This window comes from Orcinus orca, chromosome 15, assembly GCF_937001465.1.
Source record: "Orcinus orca chromosome 15, mOrcOrc1.1, whole genome shotgun sequence".
NCBI classification, from domain to species: Eukaryota; Metazoa; Chordata; class Mammalia; order Artiodactyla; family Delphinidae; genus Orcinus; species Orcinus orca.
In genome coordinates this window covers 65056093-65068407 of record NC_064573.1, presented here as the reverse complement: position 1 = coordinate 65068407, position 12315 = coordinate 65056093, and the positions used below count along the sequence as shown (strand labels likewise).

The 12315-nt window shown below is 48.6% G+C and overlaps 1 protein-coding gene and 1 gene segment (V, D, J or C); both read left to right on the top strand.

Moving 5' to 3' along the window:
• Window positions 1–12315, top strand: part of LOC101270467 (immunoglobulin lambda-1 light chain) — a 162038-nt gene that overhangs the window by 38175 nt on the left and 111548 nt on the right. The gene's annotated exons all lie outside the window — the stretch shown is intronic.
• On the top strand, window positions 2125–11276 carry LOC125961277 (immunoglobulin lambda variable 2-18-like). The segment is given in 4 exon segments: window positions 2125–2232; window positions 2336–2489; window positions 8098–8248; window positions 11202–11276. Coding segments are annotated over 4 exon segments (426 nt in total).

Here is a 12315-nt window from a genome sequence, read left to right as displayed (position 1 = left end):
AGAAAGAAAATCCTTTTGGGGTAGCTATGAATGAGCTCAGAGGGAAAGGCAGGAGCCTTCAGGTAGAGGGCAGCATCCTTCCATCCCAGACTCAAACTCAGGCCTCCTGCAGTCAAGGGCCTTGCAGATGCAGAGGGCAGGAAGCCCCTCCCCAGGTGTGTGTGTGGTGGAAGGGGGAGATCAGGTGTGTGGGGAGGTGAACTCATCAGAAGGCCAGGTGCTCCGTGTCCCTCAGAACCAGCTTCAGAACAACTTCTTGGGAAGAAAATATCCTCCCCCCCGCCCCTTCCTGGCTGGGCCACGGCATCTACCCGCTCCCCTGCGTGTCAAGCCTCAGGACTTGGAGCAAAGGAGGAACTGAGAAGCATCCAGTCCTTTGAGGGTCTGGATAGAACATGAGCAGAGGAAGGAGGAATTTGCCCCTTTCCTGTCTCGCTGTTGAGCGGGGACATCTCATCTCATTTTCCTCCGTCCTCAGCAACTTCGGTATCAGGTCTTAGGACTTGGTCTGAATCACACCAACAGCTTTCCTGAGTCTGCAACTTGCAGACTGTGGGACTAAGTCTTATCTTTAATAACAGACATTATTATTTTAACCAGTGTGTAAAATAAAAAAGCACAAACATGTTCAAAACACACTTAAGCAATAGTCATGAGTCAAAACTGATTGCTTCGCCCAAACATCTTTCTCCTTTTCCCTCAATCCCCAAGGCAAGCCTTTAGCTTTCCCCACCGTTGGCCATAGAGTCACCTCTCTTGGGCTCCTGAAATGTCTGTCACTTGGTATGAAGAGCTGCCTCACAGGCATAACCTGGTACCAAGGCTGTGGTGGGGTAGGCTAAATAGTCCTGGGGTGAGGGTCCAGGCCACCTGGTGTGGCAGGTGACACATCCCATCGTGGAGGGAGTTAATGGACAAAGGGAAATGAGGTTAGAGGGGATGGAAGGGATCGGAGGCCTGGTGCTGAGCTTGATGGGGAAGGAGGGAGGAGGGGAGGGCGATGCAAGAGGGATTTCCAGCCCCCACTCAGCTGCCTCCCAGGGGCTTGGTTGGCACCGTCTGCAGCCACCAGGGGGCAGCAAGGGCCAGGATTTGGGGAAGGTACTTGAGGGTTACACTGTCCTGCATGAAGTTTCAAGAGGGGCTCCCCACGGAACACTTCTTATGTCCCAAAGCATTTGTGCCCCAACAAATCATCTTAAAAAGTGCTAATAAATGGCCCAGGGCTCAGGCTCGGGCCTCAGACTCAGAGCACTGCAGAGACAGAGGCTGGAGGGGAATGTGAGGACCCTCCAAACTGAGGGGGATAAGAAGGAGTTGGGGGTGGGGGAGGGATGGATTGGGAGCTTGGGACCAGCAGATACAAACTATTATATATAAGATGGATAAACATCAAGGACCTATGGTATAGCACAGGGGACTGTATTCAATATCCTCTGATGAACCAGAATGGAAAAGAATATGAAAAAATGTATATAGAGTATAACTGACTCACTTTATTGAACAGCAGGAATTCACACAGCATTGTAACTCAAGCACACGTCAATAAGAATGTTCAGTTTCTTTGTTCTTTTCTTTCTTTTTTTCATTTTTCACAGCAGTATGCGGCATTCAGGATTGGAGCTCCCCGACCAGGGATCAAACCTGCACCCCCTGCAGTGGAAGCACAGAGTGTTAACCACTGGACTGCCATGGAAGTCCCTTCAATAAAATGTTTTTAAAAAAGAGGGAGTTGAGGGGTTACTGTCCCCAGCTCTGCCTCTGACTCCTGGAAAGTGGGGCAGATGTATCTTTCAGCCGCCTGGGCTCAGGGCCTCTCCTTTGTCCCAAGAGCACAGAGGGGACCTTCTGGGATTCCTCCCCCAGGAACGATGATGACTCTCACACCAGGAGAGACAGGAAATCCCGGGCTGGATTCCTTTCCCACATCCTGTCATGGACTCGTTCTGTCCTTACAAACCATGTGAAGGAGTTAATTCTCCAGGATTGTCTGCTGTCCAGGGATGTAGAAGAATCTAGAACAAACCATGTCAGGGGGATGAGAAGAAGGGGTGAGGACAGGCAGGTGCAGGAAGCAGATTTGCATGGAAGCCCCTCCCTCCTCTGGGGGGGAGAGGATAAGAGAGTTCTGGGGGACCAGGCTGAGGGCTGGGGGCTCAGAAGGCAGCGTCTGGGGCGTCTCCACCATGGCTTGGGCTCTGCTCCTTGTCACCCTCCTCACTCAGGACACAGGTGAGGCCTCCAGGGAAGGGACCCCGGGGACATCTGGCTGATCCTTTGTGTCTTTGTCCTCAGGGTGACAGAACTGACTAGAGTGTGTTTCTCCTCTTTCCAGGATCCTGGGCCCAGTCTGGCCTGACTCAGCCTCCCTCAGTGTCCGGGAATCTGGGACAGACGGTCACCATCTCTTGTGCTGGAACCAGCAGTGACATAGGGAAATATAACTATGTCAGCTGGTACCAACAGCTCCCAGGCACGGCCCCCAAAACCTTGATTTATGAGGTCAATAAACGACCCTCAGGGATCCCTGATCGCTTCTCTGGCTCCAAGTCTGGCAACACGGCCTCCCTGACCATCTCTGGGCTCCAGGCTGAGGACGAGGCTGATTATTACTGTAGCTCAGATTCAAGTAGTAGCCCTTGGCACAGTGGTCCAAGGTCACAGGGAAGTGAGACCAAAACCTCCCTTTAGCTCCCTCCAGCCCCTTCACTCTTAAATACAGGATTTCAGTTGTTGCTTGTTTGTTATTATTTTATTCGCCAATAATTACAAACTTAAATGAATTTGAAGATTTCATAAAGAACTGCTTCAGACCTTTTTCCCAGATCCATCATTTTTCACTATTGCCATCTTCGCTTTTCATTATATCAGCTTATCTCTCATTTTCTCTCTCTGCCTATATGTGTGTGTGTGTGTGTGTGTGTGTGTGTGTGTATGTATTTGGATGTGTATCCATATATAAACATCGATAAATATACATACTCAACACACCCACACACATAAACAAAACATTCATTTTCTGAACCACTGGGAATAGGTTTCATTCATCAGCATCTAAGACTTAATACATTTCTTTTAGACAGAGTTCGCATGAAATCACAGTCATCATTTAAGGTGTAGAATCAGGGTTTTTAATGTATTGACAAGTTAGTCCATCCATGATCACTCCAGAGTCCAGATGCTTCCTGCCCCTCAAGACACACCTCATCCACCTGCAGTCACTCCCTGTGCCCCTCGGACCTTTGTGCCAGGATCCCCCCATATAGCCTAATGTTTCCAGGCTCATTCCTGTGGAAGCATATTCACTACTTCCCCCTTCTTACAGCCGAATAATACTACGTTATAAGGATGTACTTCATCTGATGGATCAAGTAATCAATTCACAGATTCACATTCATTTTTTCTCTCTCCTGTCACAACCCATTACAGAGTGATCCTTTCGGGGCCTAGGGAATGAAAATTCTAGGTTCACCTCACTTCCCGAGATGAAATGAAAACACGACATTCCCCTCAGGGACGTCTTCAAGAGGCAGTCAAGGCTTCATCTTCTCTCCTTCTCAGAGCCTCCTAAGGATCCCGGGTGGGGGCATCTCCCCTTCCCTCTAGGTGCTGTTTGCATGTGTCCTGGAGGAGCTGGAGGGGCAGGGAGGGGGCACGGTCTCAGCTGCATCAAACAGCCTGAGACGGTCTTTGTCCCGACGATGACTCTCTTTTGCTTTCCACTTTGTTCAAACGTTCCAGGTGCCTGTTTCTACCATCAGCAAGGCTTCAAGGGCAGGTTTGCATCTTACACTTGCAGATTTTCATGAAAATTTCCTCCATGTCTGAGTCCTGGTCTATGTAGCTAAGGAGAGGAAAAGTAGTCATGTCTCTTTCAGCGTATTTTGCACAATTCCTTTGATTATGAAATGCAGCATTCCTGAAGAAGAATGTGTGAAATGCACACTCACAATTTAAGCAGGAATAATAAACAGAAGCCACAAACCCCAGAGGAAATCTACCCCCCAAAGCACATCTGTCTATCCCACTCCCCGATTAGCTGGTTTGCTGACTCCAGGGTTAATCATTCCATGGCCTTTCTTTACATTCCTGCCCCAGCCTTCCTCGATATGCATCCCCCAAACAACATAGTTTGAAACAGTGGGTACAAGCATCCAACCCGCTGAGTGAGGAAAGGGTAGTGTGTCTACAGGTGAGGCCCCAAGAGACATGGACCCTAACAGAGGCTCAGCTTGGTCCTGGGCGGGGCTTCCCTGATTTCCTGGAGCCCGTCCTGAAGATGGCAGACAGGGTCCCAGAGGAAAGACAAGGAAGCCTAGAGTCAGGCATCTGGCCTTGTGGGATTCGGGTGTGTCCTGGATTTCTAAGGCGAATATTGTCAGGGTATCAGCTGTCCCATGTTTCCTGCTATTCAGCGGGACGTGTACTCCAGGAGTTGTCTGAGATCACTTCACTGGGAGGAAGCGAGAGAGATTGTTCCTGGCTGATCAAGATCCTAGAAAATTGTTCATGTCAAGACAATCCTAGCCAGCCATACAGTACAAATCAGAATCCGGGCGACGTGCATCCAACTTTACAGGATGGTGTCAGGTATGTCAGCACCTGGATGATGTCAGCTTCCTTGTAAGTGAATATTTCTGCCGGTTGCCCATTGGAGAAAGGCCTCCATGGGAGATGGCCATTCCAGAGAGGTGGGCAGAGGCTACAAAACTCTGGAGGCACACAGGCTTCTCCTCCTGAGCCCCACAGAGTCAGCTCTGCCGTGCCCCCTTATCCAGGACATGTGGTTCACCCTCTCCCTAGAGCAAATCTGTCGGTGGGTTTAGTGGGCAGTGGTCTACCAGCCTCACGACTAAAAGGAGAATGAATCTGCAGGTCTACCTGCATCTGTAAGGACTCACACTCATTATAATTGTTAAGTTACCTCAGCTCATCACGACCATACTCACCACTGATCACGACCTATGGAATGACAGGTCTACTTGGCACCACTGCAGACCTGGGACTGGCCTTTCTCAGGAAAAAGTCAGTAAACGCTTGTCGACATGCATCTTGGCTTCCATATTTGTGCTTTTCTGTACTCCTATGTTCTCTGGACTCTTCCTAAACTCTGATATATGACTCTGACTATCAGTATTGTTTGACTTGGGTTTAAAAGAAACAATCAGAGTTGTGCATGTGCTCCACGCACCCACAAAGACCAGAGTGAAGAACTCTGGGACAGACGTTTGTGTCGTGAGGTTGGGGAGAGGGAGAGAGAGGAGGAAACATTGTGGTACAATCTGCAGGGAACTGGGTTTTCTTTTTTTTTTTGACCCCACCAAGTGGCATGTGGGATCTTAGTTCCCCGAACAAGGATGGAAACCGTGCCCCCTGCATTGGAAGCCCTGCGTGTTAACCACTGGACCACCAGGAAAGTCCGGGAACTATTTCTTTAGCTGACATTTTCCTAACATACCAATAGTCAATCAACCTGAAGAGGGGTCTCAAAAATTGTCCACAGCTCAAGATTTCATTACAATGAAACTCGATGTGGTTGCCCTCTCGTTTCTACACCCTGAGGTGTGTCAAGATTCTGGATGTGAGGGTTTCTCTGTGTCTCTCTGTCTCCTCTCCTTTGGGAACTCCAATTATTTGTGTATTAGGTCAATTGAAGTTCCATAATTTGTGGATACTACTTCATTCTTTTAAATTCATATTCCCCCCTTCTGTTCAACAGGGACTGTTTCCATTGCCTGACTTCAAGTCAGAAATCTTTCATTATCCAGTGCTCTGTCTGTCGTTAATCCCATCTGCTGGAATTTTCTCTGTAGTAGATTCACTGTGTTTTTTCCACCTTCTATTGCTTAGCTGAGACTTTCTTTCTTAAAAACATTTTATTGGAGTATAGCAGATTTACACTGTTGTGTTGGCTTCTGCTGTCCAGCAAACTGAATCAGTTATACATATACACACATCACTCTTCGTTAGATTTTTCTCCCGTATATTGGCTGACACTCTGTATCTGTCTATTGACTTCAGTAGGTTCTGTCCTTGTTTCTCGCATCATTTTTCACAAACTGGATGAATATCTTTGTGACATAATTCCAGCAGATCTGTTAACAGAGACACGCTCTGTTAACTTTCCCTTCCATACAGTTGAGCTGTTCTGGTTTTCCATATGCCAAGTGATTTCAGTCTATCGTGGTGTGGCCAATATTATGGGGTGGAACTATAGGTCTTTAAATCCTATGTTGGCATTTTGGTTTAATCAGACTGCCAGCCCCGTTGAGTCCAGGTGGTTAATTCCATCCACCTTTTGTGAACTATGCTTTCCATGTCAGTTCATTTACACAAACTTGGACCTGCTCTTCGGAAACGTCCTACAAGGAGCTGCACAGCAGCCAGTCTGGGGACCGGGTTGTTTTCTGTCCCTCAGGTTCCAGGGTCTTGGTTGGCACCATCTGAAGCCACCAGGGGTCAGCAAGGGCCAGGATTCCGGGAAGGTATCTGTGGCTTCTACTGTCCTGTGTGAAGTTTCAAGAGCTGCTTCCTGCGTAACCCCTCTTAGTCCCAAAGCATTTGTGCCCCAAGAAATCATCTTCAAAAGTGCTACTAAATGGCCCAGAGCTCAGGCTTGGGCCTCAGACTCAGAGCACTTTGGAGACAGAGGCTGGAGGGGAATCTGAGGACCCTCCCAACTGAGGGGGATGAGAGGGAGTTGGGAGTGGGGGAGGGATGGATTGGGAGTTTGGGACCAGCAGATACAAACTAATATATATAGGATGAATAGACAACAAGGTCCTACGGTATAGTACAGGGAACTGTTTTCAATATCCTATGACAAACCATAATGGAAAAGAATAAGAAAGAGAATGTATATATAAATGAATAAGTGAGTCACTTTGCTGTACAGCAGAGATTCACACAACATTGTAATCCAACTATACTTCAATAGAATTTTTTTTGTTTCTTTTTTTTAATTTTTAAAAATTCTTTAGTTGCGCCACGCGACATGCCGCACCTTAGTCCTCCGACCATTGATCAAACCCACACCGCCTGCAGTGGAAGTGTGGAGCCTTAACCACTGGACCGCCACGCAAGTCCCTTCAAGAAATTTTTTTGTTTGTTTTTTTGGTTTGTTTGCGGTACGCGGGCCTCTCACCGTTGTAGCCCCTCCCGTTGCGGAGCACAGGCTCCGGACACGCAGGCTCAGCGGCCATGGCTCAAAGGCCCGGCCGCTCCGCGGCATGTGGGATCCTCCCAGACCGGGGCAAAAACCCGTGTCCCCTGCATTGGCAGGCGGACTCAACCACTGCGCCACCTGGGAAGCCCTTCAATAAAATTTTTAAAACAGAAGTATTTGAGGGGATACTGGTGCGCAGCTCAGCCTTTAACTCTCAGAAAGCGGGGCAGTTGGATTTTTCAGCCGCCTGGGCTCAGGGCCTCTCCTTTGTCCCAAGAGCAAAGAGGGGACCTTCTGGGATTCCTCCCCCAGGAAGCACCGTGACTCTCACACCAGGAGAGACAGGAAATCCCGGGCTGGATTCCTTTCCCACATCCTGTCATTGACTCGTTCTGTCTTAACACACCATGTGAAGGAGTTAAGTCTCCAATAATCTCTGCTGTGCAGGGATGCAGAAGAATCTGGAACAAACCATGTCAGAGGGGGTGAGCAGAGAGCGGAGGAGGGGCAGGTGCAGGAAGCTGATCTGCATGGAGGCCCCTCCCTCCGTGGGTGGAGGGGATAAGAGAGGTTTGGGGGAGCAGGCCCAGGGCTGGGGCTCACAAGGCAGCGTCTGGGGCGTCTCCACCATGGCTTGGGCTCTGCTCCTTGTCACCCTCCTCACTCAGGACACAGGTGAGGCCTCTAGGAAAGGGACCCCAGGGACATCTGACTGATCCTTTGTGTCTTTGTCCTCAGGGTGACAGAACTGACTAGAGTGTGTTTCTCCTCTTTCCAGGATCCTGGGCCCAGTCTGGCCTGACTCAGCCTCCCTCAGTGTCCGGGAATCTGGGACAGACGGTCACCATCTCTTGTGCTGGAACCAGCAGTGACATAGGGAAATATAACTATGTCGGTTGGTACCAAGAGCTCCCAGGCACGGCCCCCAAAACCCTGATTTATGATGTCAATAAACGACCCTCAGGGATCCCTGATCGCTTCTCTGGCTCCAAGTCTGGCAACACGGCCTCCCTGACCATCTCTGGGCTCCAGGCTGAGGACGAGGCCGATTATTACTGTAGTTCATATAGAAGTGGTAACACTGTGCACAGTGGTCCAAGTTCATTGGGAAGTGAGACCAAATCCCGCCCTGGCTCACAGGCTCCCCGTTGCTGTGACTCTGCTGGTTGCTCATTTGCATCTGTGGTTGAAGCATTTACAGCTGAGAGGAGATGTGAGGACCCTGCAGAGGGATGAGGACAAAGGACAATGTGTGATTTTCCTGTTTGTTGTCCCTGCTCTTTGACCTGCATCTGAGTGGGCTGAACCAGGGAGGGTTGGGGACACACTCTGGGTCTCAGAATTGTCTCTGTCCTGGCATCGGTGAACCCTGTCCAGGGACAGCCCTACAGGAAGGCAGTCTTCTAATACGATGGGCACTTTGCAACATGGCTCCAGTATGGAGGGTGGGTTGGAGGGTATGTCCTCCCTTCCTCAGTGATATCAAGGTCACATGTTTCCATGAAGAGCCAATGCAGCTTCCAGGTGGAATCCCAGCACATCTAACACCTGTGAGAATTCATTGAAAAACAGGCGTGAGTGTCGTGGCTTCAATATTAAATTTTTCTTGAACCTGAAAGACAGTTTTCAAATGGAAACATTACTAAAATGAAAATTATGTGAATTCAGTAGTTAAAAAAAATTTTTTTTTTATGTTTTGTTTTGGTTTTTGTTGTGTTTTCTGCGGCCATGCCACGCAGCTTGTGGGATCTATGTTCCCTGACCAGGGATCGAAACTTCACCCCTTGCAATGTAAGTGCTAAGTCTCAACCTCTGGACCGCCAGGGATATCCCAAATTCAATAGTTTAGACGAAAAATTACGTTGGTTGGATTCCTCAGGACACATCATCCCCACAGTAACAAGTGAAGAGGAACATTTGATAACTGTGTTTTCAGGCATCCAGGACTGGAGAGCAGCTCTTTCTTGGGGTCCTGGCTCCTGGCTCTCATGAAGTTGGAGTCACGTGTCAATTGGGCTGTTTTCAAGTGTCAATCGGTCCTCTATCTTTGGAAGGCTCGTCATATATGGCTCACTCTATGCCGGTCCTGGGCACGCTTTTCTTGTCTAAATCATCTTCCTGATAAACCTGATTATTTTTAACCCAACCAATTAGGCCCCTTATTTTCCAAGTCTATGTTAGCCTCAATCTGTGTATTCATTTGTCTTTATCACAGCATTTTACAAATGACCAGAATCTTTGGTCTTTCTATCTATATCATCAGAGCTCAAGTAGAGTGTAGAAAATATTGACCAACTTCATTGCTAAGTTCTACTTTCATTGGGATTATAGCTGCTAATAAGTGTGCAGTGCGGGAATCAGTGTTTTTACTCTCCTGAAATAGCCTCTGTTATGATTTCTACCCTCCACCATTATTATGGAAACAGCCGTTGCTCCTTTGCATCTGTCCTGCTATTTCTTTCTTCTTTCTTTCTGTTAAACATATAGCTGCATTTATAATCAGTGTTACATTTTTCAAAGCAAGACTTTTTCTTTTAATGAGAATGACCTCAATATGGCTTTCCACATGTTCAGAAGTCACATTCTACAAAGCAGACTGAGCTGTGATATCAAATATTCCCCTGAATATAGTAACCCTGAGCTTGCAGTTTAAACAATCCAGTGTGGGTACTTGTAGGCAGATGTGTGTGTTCGTGCCTAACAATCAGAGCAAAGGTCACCTTGTGTCCACACACGGACCCCTCCCCACTCCCGTCCTCACTGCAGGTACTAACAGCTCTGTCACTGAGCAAGATATGGATGGGTTTTCAAAAGAGCACGATGGGATACACACTGAATCTAGAGGATCATTGATTCCCTTCTGTCTGATGAGAAAACTCCTGGAGAAGTTTTGACCCAATATTTTAGGTGGGTTTGGAAACGTATGTTTGACTAAGAAAAAAGGTACTTTCTATCATAGATGATATTTTGATTCTCGGAATCTCAATGAAATGAAAATCTCGGGACACAAAGCAACAGACTCTAGTCAAGAGCATCTCTTGCCATTTTGTGCCCCGTCCAATGTGATGCCCAAACATTACTCCAGACAGCATGTGGGACCCTGCTCTGGACTGAAGGTGTGTCTTGTTTTTTATCCACATCCCGGAAGTGGGAACAGGAGCCCTTGCTCAGGTTTGGGGGCGGAGTGGACAGAGAGGAAATTTCCTAAGAGTTCACAGTGAATGAAGGGTCAAGGGATATCCAGTGGGTTACGTTTTCTGGAGCAGAGATGAAGAATCTCTGAAAATTCGATTAAATTTTTAAAAAATCTCCATACTCTTTGCTGTTGTAATATGTTCAAGGCAGAATACGACTCATGGGAAATCCAATAAGGATTCACCATCAAAAGTGGGTAGACAATAACTTTCCTGCAGGTGGTTTGCTTTGGTTATTTTCCCACTGCAAACGTATGGCATATTGAAAGGATAAGCCAAGAAGGAAGCAGTGGACATTAGCCTGTGTTGTGGAGAAAGAAGATCTGGACTATTTGTGCATTTTCTCCCTAATGAGGACAAAACATGTGCTGACTGGCAGAGGACTCCCTCCTGCTATATGGGATCCCTCCTCATGGAGGCTGGGTGGCAGCCTGAGGCTCTTGTGGGAGCTCTGGCAGCTCTTAAAATCCACAAGGCAGAGGCTCCAGACCAGCTTCCTGGTGGGGGGGCAGCGAGCGTGGCCACATCTGGGGTCCCTGCCTTGGGATCAAGGAGCCACAGAGAGAAACCAACAGGGGTGTAGACAGGAGCTCACACTGAAAGTCTGGAGAGCAGGAGTTCCGAGTGTGGACCTGATAATCCTCTCACTGGAGCTTGTTCCAAGGGTGGTGGGGAGTTTCTAGTGCTCCTGACTTACTGCTTCTCTGGGTGGTCCTGGGTGTCCAGGGAGGGGTGGAGTTTAGTGCAGACCCTGATTCCCATGATGACTTTTACCCCCCGGGTGCAGATGGCAGGAGACAGAGGGAAACCCTAGACCCTGGGTTTGCTGCTTGTTTTCTCAGATCGCCCTGTGTCGAGTGTCCCCAAGACCACAGGAAACTACTTTCGCCATTAAGAAGACCCACAAGACTCAGTAGAGAGGTGTCCTGGTGGCTGTGATTTCCTTCAGTGAAGGGAGACCAAGCAAAATCAGCAAAGGGCTTGGTGGATGAGGTGAAATCTGAGGAAACGAGGATAAACTTCCAGGAAACCTTTTCCAAGGTCGGGCTTCATCACCACAGTTAAATGGTGACAACGTGTATGAAGAATGGTCCCCCAGGGAGCCTCATCAGACCCACAAGACTCTTACTGGAGGCTGGTCTCCTAGGCATCCTGTGCCTGGCATCTACCGAAATTCCAGATTCCCGCTGGGGAGCAGGTCAGGGCTTCAGAATAAACCATAAGGTTGCAGGAAAGTGGAGACTCAGGGGGTCATTCTTCTTGGAGAATGGCCTAAACCTTCCTGAAATCTAATCACAACACACAAACCAAGGGCGAGTCTTGTGGGCAGGTCTATCTGAGGACACTAGTCTCAGGCTGTGGGGTAACTCTGATGTGCACAGATCCTACGTGTATTCCTGCGCCTGAGTGCAGGTCCTGGATCCAAGGGAAACCCAACATCTCACCGTCAGGTCCAGGCTATGTTCTATCGCAGGATGTGCTCTGTCTCTGTGAAGAAACATACACACAGCCCCACACAAATACAGAGAGACAGGCAGACACCCACACACGCACCCAGCGCCATCACTCCTGGGTCCCCTCCACAGTACCCAGGAAAGAAGCAGGAATCTGTTCTGTGGGGACCTGGAGCTCCTTCTGCATCACCCCCGGGGCCCTGTGCCCAGAGGCAGGAGCATAAACCCTGGGATGCAAAGGACAATTACACCAATTGTCAACTTTCCTCGTAATCAGGAACTAGACATTTCAGATACTGAGACAGTGACAATCTTGGGAAACACCAGTCAGCCCTGATTCTCTGTCTAGAAAACACAATGGGTCCAGCATCTGGACACAGGTGTCTGACCTCAGGGAGGTGCCAGCTCTGGGGTGAGCCCATGCAGTGGATGAGGAAGGACAGGGTCACTGGTGCTGGGCTGGGAGGAGGAGGAGGAGGAACAAGTTGGGGGGGTCAGAGCT